The sequence below is a fragment of the Arachis hypogaea genome, chromosome 9 (genome assembly GCF_003086295.3).
Source record: "Arachis hypogaea cultivar Tifrunner chromosome 9, arahy.Tifrunner.gnm2.J5K5, whole genome shotgun sequence".
NCBI classification, from domain to species: domain Eukaryota; kingdom Viridiplantae; phylum Streptophyta; class Magnoliopsida; order Fabales; family Fabaceae; genus Arachis; species Arachis hypogaea.
Genome location: NC_092044.1, coordinates 111,411,160 through 111,431,194, shown reverse-complemented (window position 1 = coordinate 111,431,194; position 20,035 = coordinate 111,411,160). Strand labels below are relative to the sequence as shown.

The following is a 20,035-nucleotide window of genomic DNA, read 5'->3' as shown; positions in this document are numbered from 1 at the left end:
TCATTTGTTCCATAACCATGTGTTAATAATTTTAATCTTCTTCCATTCTGGTCAAAGAAAATTTTTCAAACATGTGTTAATAATTTAATCCTGCAGAAAAATAATGTTAAATATGTAATTTCTTTGACAAGTGACAGCAACCACTTCAAATTATTCAATAGCCAGGGAAAAAGTAAATATTCAGCTGGACAGTTAAAAATTATTAAATAATAATTAGTAATTTATTAAATTATTTAATAATTTTTAAATAGTAATTTTATATAAAATTGAATTATATATATTATACATTCATAACATGCAAGAAAATTTTAGAAAAATAATTTAAATTTCACCACCTTAAATATTTATAAATCACAACACAGATCACAAATGTAAGAAAATTCGGAAGACTACATAACATAGTCAGAAATAGATAATTATTAAAAAAAAAAAAAAACCTAAGGTGAAGACTGAAGTTAATACAAATTACTGAAATTAGTGATATTATTCTCGCATCTTCAAGAGAAGTAAACGGGGCATCTCTTGTCTTTGTAAAGGGGTAAGATGGACCCATCGGGTCCCACACCCGCATTACAATTAGCGTGCATTCTGTGGCGCTTGCTCTGCCACGATGATATCTTGAACCGAATCACAGACGTTAATTCCAAGCGGAACACCACGCTACCGTGAACCCTATCGTTCTGGAACTCCGTCCATCGTTGACTGTTAACGGTCAACGTAGCCCCACTGAGAACGGCGTTCACTATCGTCGTATGTTTGGGCTGTTGATAAAACGGATCAAGTAACGGCGTCGACCCGATTTTCTGATCCCGGTAGTAAACCGCCCCGTCCATTGACTCGTAGTAAATACCGATGTTCTGGTTGGCGTTTCGGGCCGTTGCATTGAAATTGACTTGGGCATTTTGGAAGCCAGATGATTGGGCCAGGCCCGGAATAGAGAACTCGTGGATGTGGAATCTGGGCCTGTGAGGGCGGAGGCTGATCCAGAGGATGAAAGTGATTAGGCCCAAAATAAAGAGGAGGCTGAGGAAGGTGCCGCAGATGACCTTGGAGACCCGGGTGGTGAGGCTGTCCTGTACCCGCTGCACGTAGTAGCGGGCCGTGTGGTGACGCCTTATGGGCTTCTGGTTCGGGTTCTGGCCCGGAACGTGGCGGATGGGTATGTGGTCGTTGCCGCGCATTTTGGCGCAAGCGTGTTCTGTGTTTCAACTTTGATGAGTGTATGATGAATAATGCGTTTGAGTTTGGTTTTGTAGTGCACTTGGAAGAGAAGAGAAGAGAAGAGAAAAAGAGAATCTTTGAGAGTGGTGAATGGAGGAAGAAACGAATATCTAAGCTTTGAGTCTTGCATCTTTGCATTGTTCCATTGCTTTTGCATCACGTTTGCTAATTACATCAGCGAAAAAAAATGTATAATAATTATTAATTTATTAGCATGCAGTAAAATTTGATTACTTAGTTTTATAAGATTCTGATTAGGGTTCAAACCGTAAAAGTTTTTATCCTTTAGAAATATAGAAGCTTCGGAATTTGGTGTATTAATAACTTTATAGGCACTGTTAAACTTTCAACAACAAAGCGATATAGATACTATAATGTTGTTAAGATTAGAAGCAGTTTTAGCTACTTTTGTAAATTATTAAGAAGGTATCATTCAGCAGCAGCTTTATCTATCTGTATTCTTGCATCTAGCTTGATGATCATGCATATTATATATATAGAAAATTAGAAATGAATAACAAAGAAGTCACGGACATTTTTATGCACAATAACGGGAATAAGGTAGTGTTTTCGTATAATGTTGTATAAAGTATATATACGAAATCGAGTTAGAAAGATGAATGGATTTTTTTTTATTTGTGGGATATATATATATATATATATATATATATATATATATATATATACATATAGATCCATCTTATATTATATTTATATGCCTCTTATCCAGTTTAAACCTGTTCTATACATGTATCATGGTTGCCTCACTTGGAAGTCATCACTAAAGACAATAACAGTTTTGCAATAGGAAATAGTATTTACTCGCATGATAAAATGTAAATATAAATATTATATTAAATAGGAAATTTACAAAAATATTGAACAAATTAAACGTTAATGCCTCCTATTATGCCAGGAATAAATTATAGGATGTGTCGGTGATTAAAATGAAGGGCTTATTATTATTGATCCTCACAAATAGCCGGCGGAAGCAATCTATATATGACACCGCAAAAATGCAAAACAATAAAATAATAGGAAAAGTTTAGGACTAGCAGTTTTATTGAATTTTTACCAACATGTAATTAATAGAAAAAGGTGAGCAATTGGATAAAATTTCACACTAATCTCACACTATCAAATCATCATTGATGGCAAAATAATATAATAAAAATCCTATGTTTTCGTGTTCATCTTCGGTCACATATATAGTATTTTTGTTTGGGCATAGGAAAACGACAGATATTTTAACTTGTACTTGATTGTTGGTATGTGCACAATGGTATTACAATACAAAGACATTCTTTTCAACCCCGTATTTAGGGTTGTCAACATGCATAAAGTGCGACCACATGCTACATTTTTTCTTTCACAATATCATGCAATTTTGTCACATAATAGAAACTCCATGTCGTATATGTCGTATATGACGTTTGAATTCGTTCCATATAGGTTGCGCTGCTAGTAAGGATAAGCAATGAGTGGTTTGGCTTAAACTTCTATGAAGAACCAGTACATGATAATAATGAAGATTCTATTCTGATCTCTCTCTGTGCTGGGTATACCCTTGCATTGCATGCATGTTATTCTCTAGCTCGGCGACTTTTACTGCCCATTAGATTGTGTTTGTTTCTAAGAATAGAATAAGATAAGATATTGATGGATAAAAATACAAAATTTTATGTTTTTGTATTCTATTTGATGATAAACTAAAACAAATTATGAAAATTCAATATATTTTCATGTTTTTCATTCAAAAAGTTTGAGATAAAAAATATAACGATAAAAAATATAATTATAAAAAATTAACAAAAATAATAAAAAAAAAATAAAAAATAAGTTGTGTTAGTATCTCCGTATCCTTCCTATCAAGATGGATATAAAATACACTAATTCAATATCTCTAGACACATTATCTTTGTCCATATTTTCTCTGCCAAATACTATTTTATATCTTAATGTCCTTATCTTAGTATCCTATCTTTACAACTAATAAACGTAAATTTAGAGAGAAATATATCATCCAAATAACAAAATGAAAGTGCAAATAGGATCGGAGCTTAAGCTAATATAAGCTCCATAGCTTAGCCAGCTTAATTAATAATTTAATAAATTAATTAATTGCTTGCATAAATATCTATCTTACATACATGGCGAGGTCTCTAGTGGCTTTGAAAATGGTATAAAATTGAACATTAAATAAAAATGTGACACTTATCTTATATTAAATTATAATTAATTTTTACCATACATATAGAGGAGTGTTAGAGGTCAATAAATTTTATGATTTAAAATCATTAATTAATCAATAATAATATTTTTAACAGTGTGAAATTATATTTAATGATATAAGATTATTTATTTTTCTTTTACTGTTTAATAAATACTAGACAAATTTTAATAAAAATACTTGCGACCTAGACTTTCTTTTATTATTGGTAATTAAACTGGAAAAAAACCGGTTGCACGCATGCTTTATGGTCGACCAAAACTATGGAGTCAAAAATAATTGTACTCAATTAATTTTTAAGAATGAAAAATATTAGTATTAAATAATATTACACCAATATTTAAAATTTTAAAGATAATAATAAATGAGTGTGTGTACTGTGTACACACTAGCTAGTAGGGAAAAAAGGGTTCAAAAATTCAAACTTTGATTTCTCACTAATTGAAAGACAAGACAAGAAGTCCTCAAGTGTATGAAATAATTCCAGTCCTTTTGCTTTCAACTTCCTCACAATAATAAGAGAACTAATAATATTACTTCCTTGCTCATTTTTTTTCTTGGTTTTCCTCGCATATAATTATGGCAAGTAACGTTAAAATCTACCAATTATTTTTCAATGTGGTGCAATATAGACCATTGCTTATGGGATATCGACATCTATAAGGTTCGGCAAATCTAAGATATAAACTCAATCAAGATAAGAAACGTGTTTTTGATAGGGAAGTGATGAGCGGATAATTTGTACGCTTTTTCGCATTGTTTTTAGTATGTTTTTAGTATGTTCTAGTTAGCTTTTAGTATATTTTTATTAGTTTTTAGTTAAAATTCACTTTTCTGAACTTTACTATGAGTTTGTGTGTTTTTCTGTGATTTCAGGTATTTTCTGGCTGAAATTGAGGGACCTGAGCAAAAATCTGATTCAGAGACTAAAAAGGACTGCAGATGCTGTTGGATTCTGACCTCCCTGCACTCAAAGTGGATTTTCTGGAGCTATAGAATCCCAATTGGCGCGCTCTCAACGGCGTTGGAAAGTAGACATCCTGGGCTTTCCAGCAATATATGATAGTTCATACTTTGCCCAAGATTTGATGGCCCAAACCGGCGTTCAAAGTCACCCTCAGGATTTCCAGCGTTAAACGCCGGAACTGGCACCAAAATGGGAGTTAAACGCCCAAACTGGCATGAAAGCTGGCGTTTAACTCCAAGAGGAGTCTCTACACGAAAATACTTCGTTGCTCAGCCCAAGCACACACCAAGTGGGCCCGGAAGTGGATTTTTATGTCATTTACTCATCTCTGTAAACCCTAGGCTACTAGTTTTCTATAAGTAGGACCTTTTACTATTATATTTTCATCTTCGGACGTCTAGTTCTTAGATCATTGGGAGGCTGGCCTCACGGCCATGCCTAGACCTTGTTCTTATGTATTTTCAACGGTGGAGTTTCTACACACCATAGATTAAGGTGTGGAGCTCTGCTGTACCTCGAGTATTAATGCAATTACTATTGTTCTTCTATTCAATTCCGCTTGTTCTTGTTCTAAGATATCACTTGTTCTTCAACTTAATGAATGTGATAATCCGTGACACTCATCATCATTCTCACCTATGAACGTGTGACTGACAACCACCTCCGTTCTACCTTAGATTGGGTGAATATCTCTTGGATTCCTGATTGCACGATGCATGGTTGATCGCCTGACAACCGAGTGCTCGCCTGACAACCGAGCCAGCCATTCCGTGAGATCAGAGTCTTCGTGGTATAGGCTAGAACTGATGGCGGCATTCAAGAGAATTCGGAAGGTCTAACCTTGTCTGTGGTATTCTGAGTAGGATTCAATGATTGAATGACTGTGACGTGCTTCAAACTCCTGAAGGCGGGGCGTTAGTGACAGACGCAAAAGAATCACTGGATTCTATTCCGGCCTGATCGAGAACCGACAGATGGATAGCCGTGCCGTGACAGGGTGCGTTGAACATTTCCACTGAGAGGATAGGAGGTAGCCACTGACAACGGTGAAACCCTTGCTTAAGCTTGCCATGGAAAGGTGTAAGAAGGATTGGATGAAGACAGTAGGAAAGCAGAGAGACGGAAGGGAAGGCATCTTCATGCGCTTATCTGAAGTTCCTACCAATGAATTACATAAGTATCTCTATCTTTATCTTTATGTTTTATGCGTTTATCACCATACCCATTTGAGTTTGCCTGACTAAGATTTACAAGATGACCATAGCTTGCTTCATACCAACAATCTCCGTGGGATCGACCCTTACTCGCGTAAGGTTTATTACTTGGACGACCCAGTGCACTTGCTGGTTAGTTGTGCGAAGTTGTGTTAATGCCATGGTTTTGAACACCAAGTTTTTGGGGTTCTTTACCGGGGATTATGAGAGTTGTGAAAAGTATTGTTCACAATTTCGCGCACCAAGTTTTTGGCACCGTTGCCGGGGATTGTTCGAGTTTTGAGCAAGCTTTTGGTCCGGTAACATCAGTGCCAACTTGGTGCTGTTGCCGGGGATTGTTTGAGTTTGGACAACTGACGGTTCATCTTGTTGCTTAGATTAGGTATTTTTTTCAGAGTTCTTGAAGATGAATTCTAGAGGTTCATGATGATTTGTTGAAGTCTGGCTGGCTGTGAAGCCATGTCTAATTTCATTGGACCGAGGTTTCAACTTATCATCACAAGAGCTTGTTGATTTCTATCAATCTTGCTGTTGGAGCAGTGATCTGCTAAGGCTTGGCTGGCCATTGGCCATGTCTAGTGTTTTGGACCGAAGCTTTCTTTGAAAGCTTGGCTGGCTGTGAAGCCATGTCTAATTCCTGGACCGGAGTCTTAGACTAGCGTTGCACTGATTCTTGGAATTCTCATTAAGAATTTTGATACCTTTATTTTCTTTTCCACTTAATTTTCGAAAAATCCAAAAAAAAAATATTTACAAAGTCATAAAAACCAAAAATATTTCTTGTTTGAGTCTAGTGTCTCATCTTAAGTTTGGTGTCAATTGCATGCATTCATTCATGTGTCTTAAGGATCTTCAAGTAATTCTTGATGATTTCTTACTCTGATCTTTGAATTCTATTGACTTGAGTGTTTTGTGTGTCTCATATGCATTCTCATTTTGTTAGTGTCAGTATTATACAAACTGCTAAGTTTGGTGTCTTGCATGCATTGTTATTTGATTCTAGTTGCATTTTGATTATTCCTTATTATTAAAAATCCAAAAATATTTTTAATTTGTGTCTTTTCAAGTCAATAATACAGAGAATTGAAGATTCAGAACATACAGCAGAGGAATTACACAGAAAAAGCTGGGCGTTCAAAACGCCCAGTGAAGAAGGACAGACTGGCGTTTAAACGCCAGCCAGGGTACCTGGTTGGGCGTTTAACGCCCAAAAGGGTATAGTTTTGGGCGTTAAACGCCAGAATGTGCACCATTCTAGGCGTTTAACGCCAGGATGGCACAAGGGGGAAGATTTTGTTTTCAAATCAATTTTTTTTTTAGTTTTCAAAATCTTTTCAAAATCAAATCTTTTTCAAATCATATCTTTTCAATCATATGTTTTCAAAATTAATTTCTTTCTATTTTTAAAGATACTTGCTATCAATTAATGATTTGATTCAACATTTCAAGTATGCTGCCTTTTCTGTTGAGAAAGGTTTAATGTTTGAATCATATCTTTTCTTGATAGCCAAGTCATTAATTTTCAAAATCAAATCTTTTTAAAATGTTTTTCAAATCATATCTTCTCAATCTCATCTTTTTAAAACCAATCATATCTTCTTAACCACATCTTTTTCAAAATAGTTTTCAATCAAATCTTTTTGATTTCTAATTTCAAAATCTTTTTCAAAAATCACTTGATTTCTTTTCCACTTTCATTTTCGAAAATCAATTAGTGTTTTTCAAAAATGTTTTCAAAATCTTTTACTTAATTTTCGAAAATCACTTCCCTTCTTCTCACATCCTTCTATTTATGGACTAACACTATCCCTTAATGCAAAATTCGAACTCCATCTTCTGTGATAAGTTCGAATTTTCTACTTCTGCCTTCTAATTTTCTTTTCTTCTGACACCTAAAGGAATCTCTATACCGTGACATAGAGGATTCCACATTCTCTTGTTCTCTTCTCTTTCATATGAGCAGGAGCAAGGACAAAAGCATTCTTGTTGAGGCTGATCCTGAACCTGAAAGGACCTTGAAGAGAAAGCTAAGAGAAGCCAAGGCACAACTCTCTATAGAGGACCTAACAGAAATCTTCAAGGAAAAAGAACCCATGGCAGCCGAAAACAACAACAATGCCAACAATGCAAGGAAGGTGCTGGGTGACTTTACTGCACCTACTCCCGACTTCTATGGGAGAAGCATCTCTATCCCTGCCATTGGAGCAAACAACTTTGAGCTTAAGCCTCAATTAATTTCTCTAATACAACAGAATTGCAAGTTCCATGGACTTCCATTGGAAGATCCTCATCAGTTTTTAGCTGAATTCTTGCAAATCTGTGACACTGTCAAGACTAATGGGGTTGACCCTGAGGTCTACAGACTTATGCTATTCCCTTTTGCTGTAAGAGACAGAGCTAGAACATGGTTGGACTCTCAACCTAAAGAAAGCCTGGACTCTTGGGAAAAGCTAGTCAATGCCTTCTTGGCAAAGTTCTTTCCACCTCAAAAATTGAGTAAGCTTAGAGTGGAAGTCCAAACCTTCAGACAGAAGGAAGGAGAATCCCTCTATGAAGCTTGGGAAAGATACAAACAATTAATCATAAAGTGTCCCTCTGATATGCTTTCTGAATGGAGCATCATAGGTATTTTCTATGATGGTCTCTCTGAACTGTCCAAGATGTCTTTGGATAGCTCTGCTGGAGGATCTCTTCATCTGAAGAAGACGCCTACAGAAGCTCAAGAGATGATTGAAATGGTTGCAAATAACCAATTCATGTACACTTCTGAAAGGAATCCTGTGAACAATGGGACTAGTCAGAAGAAAGGAGTTCTTGAGATTGACACTCTGAATGCCATATTGGCTCAGAACAAAATATTGACTCAACAAGTCAATAAGATTTCTCAAAGTCTGTCTGGAATGCAAAATGCACCAAGCAGTACTAAGGAGGCTTCATCTGAGGAAGAAGCTTATGATCCTGAGAACCCTTCAATGGAAGAGGTGAATTACATGGGAGAACCCTATGGAAACACCTATAATCCTTCATGGAGGAATCATCCAAATCTTTCATGGAAGGATCAACAGAGACCTCAACAAGGTTTCAACAATAATAATGGTGGAAGAAACAGGTTTAGCAATAGCAAGCCTTTTCCATCATCTTCTCAGCAACAGACAGAGAGTTCTAAGCAGAATACCTCTGACTTAGCAACCATGGTCTCTGATCTAATCAAAACCACTCAAAGTTTCATGACTGAAACAAGGTCCTCCATTAGAAACTTGGAGGGACAAGTGGGTCAGCTGAGCAAGAAAATTACTAAACTCCCTCCTAGTACTCTTCCAAGCAATACAGAAGAAAATCCAAAAGGAGAGTGCAAGGCCATTAACATGGCCGAATTTTGGGAGGAAGGAGAGGCAGTGAACTCCACTGAGGAAGACGTCCACTGACCTCCAATGAGTCCCCCAATGAGGAACCATGGGAATCTAAGGCTCAAAATGAGACCATAGAGATTCCATTGGACTTACTTCTGCCATTCATGAGCTCTGATGAGTATTCTTCTTCTGAAGAGGAAGAGTATGTCACTCAAGAGCAAGTTGCTAAATACCTTGGAGCAATCATGAAGCTAAATGACAAGTTATTTGGAAATGAGACTTGGGAGGATGAATCCCCTTTGCTCACCAAAGAACTGAATGACTTGTCTAGGCAGAAACTACCTCAAAAGAGACAGGATCCTGGGAAGTTTTCAATACCTTGTACCATAGGCACCATGACCTTCAAGAAGGCCTTGTGTGACTTAGGGTCAAGTGTAAACCTCATGCCTCTCTCTGTAATGGAGAAGCTAGGGATCTTTGAGGTACAAGCTGCAAAAATCTCACTAGAGATGGCAGACAATTCAAGAAAACAAGCTTATGGACTTGTAGAGGATGTTCTGGTAAAAGTTGAAACCATTACATCCCTACTGATTTCATAGTCCTAGAGACTGGGAAGTGCATGGATGAATCCATCATCCTTGGCAGACCCTTCCTAGCCACAGCAAAGGCTGTGATTGATGTTGATAGAGGAGAGTTGATCATTCAAGTGAATGAAGAACCCTTGGTGTTTAAGGCCCAAGGATATCCCTCTGTCATCATGGAGAGGAAGCATGAAGAGCTCCTCTCAAAACAGAGCCGAACAGAGCCCCCACAGTCAAACTCTAAGTTTGGTGTTGGGAGGCCACAACCAAACTCTAAGTTTGGTGTTGAACCCCCACATTCAAACTCTAAGTTTGGTGTTGGGAGGTTCCAACATTGCTCTGAGTATCTGTGAGGCTCCATGTGAGTCCTCTGTCAAGCTAATGACAGTAAAGAAGCGCTTGTTGGGAGGCAACCCAATGTTATATTTTATCTATTTTCTTTTGTTATTTTATATTTTTTTTTTGTAGGTTGATGATCATGAGAAGTCACAAAATCAATGAAAAAAGCAAAAACAGAATGAAAAACAGGAAGAAAAACAGCACACCCTGGAGGAGAGCGTGCTGGCGTTTAAACGCCAGTGAGGCTAGCTGTTGGGCGTTTAACGCCCAGTCTGGCACCATTCTGGGCGATTAACGCCAGAAAGGGGCACCAGACTGGCGTTAAACGCCAGAAAAGGGCAAGAAGCTGGCGTTAAATGCCAGAAATGGGCACCAGCCCGGCGTTTAACGCCAGAAATGGCTAAAAACGCATTTTTGCATGCCATTTGGTGCAGGGATGACTTTTCCTTGACACCTCAGGATCTGTGGACCCCACAGGATCCCCACCTACCCTACCACTCTCTCTCTCTTCTTCACCCATTCACCAATCACCTCAACACCTCTTCCCCAAAAACCCTTCACCTATCAAATCCCATCTTTCTCTTCACCACTCACATCCATCCTTCATAAAACCCCACCTACCTCACCATTCAAATTCAAACCACTTTCCCACCCAAACCCACCCTCAATTGACCGAACCCTACCCTTCCCCCTCTCCTATATAAACCCCTCTTCACTCCTTCATTTTCACACAACCTAAATACTACTTCTTCCCCTTTTTGGCCGAACACAAAGCGATTCCCTTCTTCCTCATTTCTTCTTCTTCTACTCTCTTCTTTCTTCTTTTGCTCGAGGACGAGCAAACATTTTAAGTTTGGTGTGGTAAAAGCTTTGCTTTTTGTTTTTCCATAACCATTTATGGCATCCAAGGCCGGAGAAACCTCTAGAAAGAGGAAAGGGAAGGCAAAAGCTTCCACCTCCGAGTCATGGGAGATGGAGAGATTCATCTCAAGGGTGCATCAAGACCACTTCTATGAAGTTGTGGCCTTGAAGAAGGTGATCCCCGAGGTCCCTTTTTCACTCAAAAAGGGTGAATATCCGGAGATCCGACATGAGATCCGAAGAAGAGGTTGGGAAGTTCTTACCAACCCCATTCAACAAGTCGGAATCTTAATGGTTCAAGAGTTCTATGCCAATGCATGGATCACCAAGAACCATGATCAAAGTGTGAACCCGGATCCAAAGAATTGGCTTACTATGGTTCGGGGGAAATACTTGGATTTTAGTCCGGAAAATGTAAGGTTGGCATTCAACTTGCCTATGATGCAAGGAGATGAACATCCTTACACTAGAAGGGTCAACTTCGATCAAAGGTTGGACCAAGTCCTCACAGTCATATGTGAAGAGGGCGCCCAATGGAAGAGAGATTCAAGAGGAAAGCCGGTTCAATTGAGAAGGCATGACCTCAAACCTATGGCTAGGGGATGGTTGGAGTTCATCCAACGCTCAATCATTCCCACTAGCAACCGGTCCGAAGTTACTATAGACCGGGCTATCATGATCCATAGCATCATGATTGGAGAAGAAATAGAAGTTCATGAGGTTATATCCCAAGAACTCTATAAGGTGGCGGACAAGTCCTCTACCTTGGCAAGGTTAGCCTTTCCTCATCTCATTTGTCACCTCTGTTATTCAGTTGGAGTTGACATAGAGGGAGACATCCCCATTGATGAGGACAAGCCCATCACTAAGAAGAGGATGGAGCACACAAGAGACCCCACTCATCATGAGATCCCTGAGATTCCTCAAGGGATGCACTTTCCTCCACAAAACTATTGGGAGCAACTGAACACCTCCCTAGGAGAATTGAGTTCCAACATGGGACAACTAAGGGTGGAGCACCAAGAACACTCCATCATCCTCCATGAAATTAGAGAAGATCAAAGAATCATGAGAGAGGAGCAACAAAGACAAGGAAGAGACATTGAGGAGCTCAAGCACTCCATAGGATCTTCAAGAGGAAGAAAGAGCCGCCATCACTAAGGTGGACCCGTTCTTTAATCTCCTTGTTCTTTAATTTTCTGTTTTTAGTGCTTATGTTTATCTATGTTTGTGTCTTGTGATCATTAATGTCTTAGTGTATGCCTAAAAGTTATGAATGTCCTATGAATCCATCACCTTTCTTGAAAAAAAAATGTTCTTAATTGAAAAAGAAAAGAATTGCATGAATTTTGAATTTTATAACAGTTTAATTATCTTGATGTGGTGGCAATACTTTTGTTTTCTGAATGTATGCTTGAACAGTGCATATGTATCTTGAATTTGTGGTTCATGAATGTTGGCTCTTGAAAGAATGATGAAAAAGGAGACATGTTACTGAGGATCTAAAAAATCATAAAAATGATTCTTGAAGCAAGAAAAAGCAGTGAATAAAAAAAAATTCGAAAAAAAAGAAAGAGAAAAAAGAAAGAAATAAAGTTGTGATCCAAGGCAATAAGAGTGTGCTTAAGAACCCTGGACACCTATAGTTGGGGACTCTAGCAAAGCTGAGTCACAATCTGAAAAGGTTCACCCAATTATGTGTCTGTGGCATGTATGTATCCGATGGTAATACTGGAAGACAGAGTACTTTGGGCCACAACCAATACTCAATAAGTAGCTATGTTCAAAAATCATCATACTTAACTAGGAGAATCAATGACACTATCTGGATTCTGAGTTCCTAAAGAAGCCAATCATTCTGAATTTCAAAGGATAGAGTGAGATGCCAAAACTATTCAAAGGCAAAAAGCTAAAAGCCCCGCTCATCTAATTAATACTGATCTTCATAGATGTTTTTGGAATTCATTGCATATTCTCTTCTTTTTATCTTATTTGATTTTTCAGTTGCTTGAGGACAAGCAACAATTTAAGTTTGGTGTTGTGATGAGCGGATAATTTGTACGCTTTTTGGCATTGTTTTTAGTATGTTTTTAGTATATTCTAGTTAGTTTTTAGTATATTTTTATTAGTTTTTAGTTAAAATTCACTTTTCTGGACTTTACTATGAGTTTTTGTGTTTTTCTGTGATTTCAGGTATTTTCTGGCTGAAATTGAGGGACCTGAGCAAAAATCTGATTCAGAGACTAAAAAGGACTGCAGATGCTGTTGGATTCTGACCTCCCTGCACTCGAAGTGGATTTTCTAGAGCTACAGAAGCCCAATTGGCGCGCTCTCAACGGCGTTGGAAATTAGACATCCTGGGCTTTCCAGCAATATATGATAGTTTATACTTTGCCCAAGATTTGATGGCCCAAACCGGCGTTCAAAGTCACCCTCAGGATTTCCAGCGTTAAACGCCGGAACTGGCACCAAAATGGGAGTTAAACGCCCAAACTGGCATGAAAACTGGCGTTTAACTCCAAGAGGAGTCTCTACACGAAAATACTTCATTGCTCAGCCCAAGCACACACCAAGTGGGCCCGGAAGTGGATTTTTATGTCATTTACTCATCTCTGTAAACCCTAGGCTACTAGTTTTCTATAAGTAGGACCTTTTACTATTATATTTTCATCTTCGGACGTCTAGTTCTTAGATCATTGGGAGGCTGGCCTCACGGCCATGCCTAGACCTTGTTCTTATGTATTTTCAACGGTGGAGTTTCTACACACCATAGATTAAGGTGTGGAGCTCTGCTGTACCTCGAGTATTAATGCAATTACTATTGTTCTTCTATTCAATTCCGCTTGTTCTTGTTCTAAGATATCACTTGTTCTTCAACTTAATGAATGTGATAATCCGTGACACTCATCATCATTCTCACCTATGAACGTGTGACTGACAACCACCTCCGTTCTACCTTAGATTGGGTGAATATCTCTTGGATTCCTGATTGCACGATGCATGGTTGATCGCCTGACAACCGAGTGCTCGCCTGACAACCGAGCCAGCCATTCCGTGAGATCAGAGTCTTCGTGGTATAGGCTAGAACTGATGGCGGCATTCAAGAGAATTCGGAAGGTCTAACCTTGTCTGTGGTATTCTGAGTAGGATTCAATGATTGAATGACTGTGACGTGCTTCAAACTCCTGAAGGCGGGGCGTTAGTGACAGACGCAAAAGAATCACTGGATTCTATTCCGGCCTGATCGAGAACCGACAGATGGATAGCCGTGCCGTGACAGGGTGCGTTGAACATTTCCACTGAGAGGATGGGAGGTAGCCACTGACAACGGTGAAACCCTTGCTTAAGCTTGCCATGGAAAGGAGTAAGAAGGATTGGATGAAGACAGTAGGAAAGCAGAGAGACGGAAGGGAAGGCATCTTCATGCGCTTATCTGAAGTTCCTACCAATGAATTACATAAGTATCTCTATCTTTATCTTTATGTTTTATGCGTTTATCACCATACCCATTTGAGTTTGCCTGACTAAGATTTACAAGATGACCATAGCTTGCTTCATACCAACAATCTCCGTGGGATCGACCCTTACTCGCGTAAGGTTTATTACTTGGACGACCCAGTGCACTTGCTGGTTAGTTGTGCGAAGTTGTGTTAATGCCATGGTTTTGAACACCAAATTTTTGGGGTTCTTTACCGGAAATTATGAAAATTGTGAAAAGTATTGTTCACAATTTCGCGCACCAGGAAGCATGAGATTACATTCTATTTGCAGATACTATGTATTATACCACACAAATTTGATTATGAAAATTGTAAAAGCAAACAGTAATTAGTCACTTTCTAGTACAGTGCTTTCCATTTAGTCTCAACATTAGACATTTGTTGGTAGGTGATATATGTATATATATAGGTCATATTATTAATAAAGATAAATAATATTTGTAATATTTTTTTTCTCCTGTATAAACTTTTTTATGGTATAAAATATTAGTTTTTTTTTAATTTCTTAATTATTTTTAAAACTAAAAGTACGAAATTTATAAAAGATATATATACAAGAGACCATTTATAGGATGATGTTGGAGTAAATCCCCCAAGTGGTTCTTGAAAATGACGTCATGCAATAAAATCGTTCTTGAAATTCTAATCGCACCAATTACATTTCTGAGATTGAAAAAATTGTATCATATTAGTTTCTAGCCCGTTTTCTGTTAACAATGCGCTGACGTGAACCTTTAGTAACATGTGTCACCTCATAGTTTGGCCACGTGTAACGGTACGATGATGTGTCGGCCTGTGACACGTGGCATGCTGACGTGGATGGTTATATCACGTGTCACAATTTTATTTGTCCGTGTGTTATCTACTATGTCATCATTACATATGTATCAAATTGGTCCCTTACTTTGTATCAAATGACTTATTTTAGTCATTGAAATTGAATGTCATGCACCAAATTAGTCCATTCATAAGTTTTTTTCTTTTTTTATAAATTCAAATTTTTTAATATCATTGAATCCACTAATTTTAATTTTATCTTTTCACAAGTTATTTAATACAAGTGCTTTTATAAAATATTTTAAAAATTGTAGTTTTAATTATACAATTTTTTTATAATATTTTATTAAAAGAATTATGTGAGATATTGATATTAATTTAGTAAAGAGTATAAGTTAAGAGTATAATAATATTTCTTAATACAAACTTTTTAATGCTTAACACTTTTTAATAATATTTTAAGAATATTTGATAAGGCACTTATTAACTAATATAAATTCATTATTCCTATCGATTTTAAGAATGTTCGATTTCTATATAATTGACTTCTCACTAAATTAATAAGATATATTTATACTGTCAATTATAATAATTCATTTTATCTATAACTTAGTTAGGCGGCATTTTCATATATTGCACTATTAATTAATATAAGCACTTATTGTAATCATGGTTTGAATAGTATTAAAACAGATACAAATAAATATAAGAGGTAATAATAAAATTTTGGATTTACCTAATACGTACTCTAAAGATACAAGTTAACGTTATTAATTAAAAAATTCATTATAAAAATTTGTATAATAAAAAATAAAATTAAAATTAGTAAATAAAAAAATATTGAGAGTTTTAAATTTACAAAAAAAATGAGAACAAACTAATAAAGGGATTAATTTGATGCACGATATTCAATTTTAAAAACTAAAATGAGTCATTTGATGCAAAGTAAGGGATCAATTTAGTGCATATGTAATGATAACATAGTGGATGACACGTGGACAAATAACATTGTGACACGTGGCATAATCATCCACATCAGCATACCACGTGTCGTTGACTGACACATTATACCGTTACACGTGGTCAAACTATGAGGTGACATATGTCACCAAAGGTCCACATCATCAAGCCACGTCAGTACGTCGTTAATAAAAAAATATGTCAGAGACTAATATGATGCAATTTTTTCAACTTCAAATACGTAATTGATGTAATTAAAATCTCAAAAATAATTTTAGTATACGACGTCAATTTTAGGACCACTTTAAAATGTACTCGATGAAATTGTTTTTTATAAATATAATAAGTGAAAATTGTTAACTAGTTTAATAGGTTTAATTAAATTATTATATAATCATCTTTAACTATTATTTTTATATAAAATAATTACATGTGTATACTTATCTTCTTCATATAAAGGTGGTACATATCATATATTACTAGTTAATAAATTAGATGGGAATTTGGTATCATTACCGCACCCAACTTATTGTCCAGCTAGCCTCTTGATGTGGTTCCTTTTTGTTACTATATGTGTGACCTTATAGCCGACCTTATATATTAGTAGTTCAGTAGTGTTCATGAATTAATAATTAAGGATCAATGAAGTGGCACTGTTGTATGTGGAGCTCACATGGAAAGGTTAAGGCACATAAAATTATATATGTATGTATGTATGGAGGAAATTGAGGATGAAACAAGCACTAGAGCTAGTGGATTACGAATGTGCACAATTTTCATGCATATAGTATATTTGTGTAAAATATAATTAATAGTATAATAAAATAAGAGCAATGCTAGAGGGCCAGCAATTTTGGTGATTGTTAGCTATCAACTAGCTATCAATGATGATTTGATGGTGTGAGATTGGTATGAGATTTCATCCAATGGCTCACCTTCCTCTGCTGGTTACATGCTGGTCAAAATTCAATAAAATTGCTGGTCCTCTAGACTTTCCCATAAAAATAATTCTGGCAGACAACGAACTTTAATTTCAAAAAGGTTTTATTTGAATAATGTTAAAAATCAGTGATGCTCGATCATATATATGTGTTTTTTTCTTTGTTTAATTATTTAGAATCACCAAATAATACAATGGAGGATGAAGCACACAAGGCGATGGTGGGAGAATAAAAATTTCCAGTTCGCATCAAAGGGGTTTTGTGATTAGCAAATTCACTTGTTTGGAGTTTTATTCTGATGTTACTTTTTTTAAATTTAAATTAATAAAAAATATAAATAGTTATATTTCTAATATTTTTTTAAGCAAGGACATTTTAAATTTATTTAATATATTTTTGTATTGACGTTTTTTTATTTGTCTTATGTTATTTTTTTTCTTTTAAGATTTACCAAGAATTGAATTCTAAATTTTTTTAGACATAAAGTTCTAATATTATGTCATGATATTACTTCTTTTAAAAATTTAAACTGAGAAAAACAAGTGACATGAATAATTATATCTAACAAATTATTATTAGGTTTAGTTAATCTGATGATCTTTATAGTTTTACCAAATTTTTTATTAAGTTCTTATACTTTTTTTTTCAATTGTAACCCTATATTGTTTTTAATTTTGTAATTAGATTCTTTTCATGTTAAAAACGTTAAAATTAACCGAATATTTCTCCAAACATACATACGGTCAATGATCTAATTAGATTTCTAATTATGAATATATTTAATTTACGATAAATATTCAGTTAATTTTAATTTTTTTATACTAAAAATAATCAAATTATAAAATTAAAAATAATACAAAAAATCAATTAAAAAATAAAAATTTAATAAAATTATATAAACTAATAGAATAACTAAATTATTATTATTATTATTATTATTATTATTATTATTATTATTATTATTATTATTATTAAAGGCCTAATAATAAATTTTCTCATCCAAAGAGAATTTGATGAATCCCCTTCTTCTTACTCTTATAACTATAAGTCAACTATTTGCGATCAGTTAAGACGCACAAACATTTTATTGATTTTCGTATTTACATTCGAACACATTCTGAATACGATAGTTTATCAATTTATTTGATATATATATTTTAATAAAAAATAAAATATTTTTTAAAATATATTTAAATACATCTAAATACGATTATACATCAATGTTTCTAAACTTAATATTAACATATATTTTTGTTACGGATCCGGTCCACGGATCCCGGACCCGAGACCAAACCCGAGTCCGGTTCCTCGGACCAACCCGTCTCCCCTCTCCCAAAGGCCCAATACCGGCCCTATGGAAGCTCTTAACCAACTTTCGAATTCAAACACCTCCCTTATCTTAACCAAACAAGATAAGATAAGACGATTCCCCATCTCCTATAAATAAGAGGACCCAAGTCCCTCCAGGTACTGACTCATCCCTCACACTTTCAACCTCTTAGATCTATTCTGACTTGAGCGTCGGAGTGTCTTTGCAGGTACCACCCCTCCACTCCGCCTGGACAGTACGACATCCGCCTCGACCCGCAGGTTCCGACCCTCCTCCTAAACCGTACCAGAGGCATTCTGTACATTGGCGCCGTCTGTGGGGACTTGCGACAGTCGAACCGGATGGAAGGCACCCTGGAGGAAAATCCTTCAAGTCAGGATGACTCCCAACCACGTCGTCCGGCCCCGGAACACCAGGAGGTCACGAACCAAGCAAGAATAGCAAGTACCATCCACCGCACGAACGAACACATAGTCACGGACCCGCAACATCCCGAGAAAGCGAGGGACAAAGCGGCACAGATCATCCAGGATCTCGGCCTCCGGGTCTAGGAACTAGAAGGCAAACTAAGCAACAGAGGAAAATACGCCAACGAACACGGAAGCCAGGCAACTTCTAGGCCACGATCCCACCGCGGAAGGTCGCCAACCCGACAACACGATAGGAGAGATGGCCGCAGTACCTCACGTAACCATCGACACGAGAAATCGCCAGAACGGCGATACAAAAAGAAACACCACCGCAGCGCGTCCCACGATCTAAGTCGTCAACACGACTCGGACGAAGACCCGAGACGACGAAACACCAAACGCACGAGAAACGACCACACCATAATGGGAGCCACGCCCTTCACAGAAAGAATCTTAAGAGCGAAACTCCCCAAAGGTTTCGACAAACCCACGGACATGAAGTATGATGGAACTAAGGACCCTCAAGAACATCTAACGGCCTTCGAGGCCAGAATGAACTTAGAAGGAGCGTCCGACGCAGTCCGATGCAGAGCCTTCCCGGTAACCCTTGCCGGACCAGCGATCAAATGGTTCAACGCCCTCCCGAACGGATCCATAGCCAGCTTCCACGACATAGCACGAAAATTCATGGCCCAATTCACAACCAGAATCACCAAAGCCAAACACCCCATCAGCTTGTTAGGGGTCACACAGAAGCAAGAAGAATCCACAAGGAAATACCTCGACCGCTTCAACGATGAATGCCTAACGGTCGACGGACTCACGGACTCCGTTGCAAGCCTCTGCCTAACTAACGGGCTCATGAATGAAGATTTTCGCAAGCACCTCACTACTAAACCAGTGTGGACCATGCACGAAATTCAGAACGTCGCCAAGGACTACATCAACGACGAGGAAGTCAGCCAGGTCGTCGCTGCCAACAAACGGCAGCACGCCGCTACCCAACACGGCAACTCGGCTCCCCGTCATAACCCACCACCCAAGGAGAACCAACGAGACCACCCCAGGCCGGCCAACCGGCCACCGAGAATAGGAAAATTCTCTAATTACACGCCCCTAATAGCACCAATTACGGAGATATACCACCAAATAACAGATCGAGGCGTCATTCCCAGAGCCCGACCACTCAAGGAAAGGACAGGAGGCAACAAAACCCTCTACTGTGACTACCACCGAGGCTACGGCCACAAAACGCAAGATTGTTTTGACCTTAAAGACGCTCTTGAACAGGCCATACGAGACGGCAAACTCCCGAAATTCGCCAAAATCATCAGAGAACCAAGACGCGCCAACA

General features: G+C 37.3%; 1 protein-coding gene and 1 non-coding gene across 2 annotated transcripts; both read right to left on the bottom strand.

Annotated features, from left to right (window-relative positions):
• Nucleotides 1–306: 306 nt before the first annotated feature.
• LOC112711857 (NDR1/HIN1-like protein 26) lies at nt 307–1,250 on the bottom strand. The gene has a single exon (XM_025764584.3). It carries the CDS (start codon nt 1,179–1,181, stop codon nt 498–500), a length of 684 nt encoding a protein of 227 aa, XP_025620369.1. The 5' UTR covers nt 1,182–1,250; the 3' UTR covers nt 307–497.
• A 6,880-nt stretch (nt 1,251–8,130) lies between these two features.
• Nucleotides 8,131–8,238, bottom strand: LOC112713299 (small nucleolar RNA R71). The gene has a single exon (XR_003158273.1). It is a non-coding gene; the product is annotated as a small nucleolar RNA R71 (small nucleolar RNA).
• Between the last annotated feature and the right edge of the window lie 11,797 nt (nt 8,239–20,035).

Coding starts and splice junctions, on each gene's coding strand:
- LOC112711857 (XM_025764584.3), bottom strand. CDS start 1,181: ATGCGCGGCAACGACCACATACCCATCCGCCACGTTCCGGGCCAGAAC.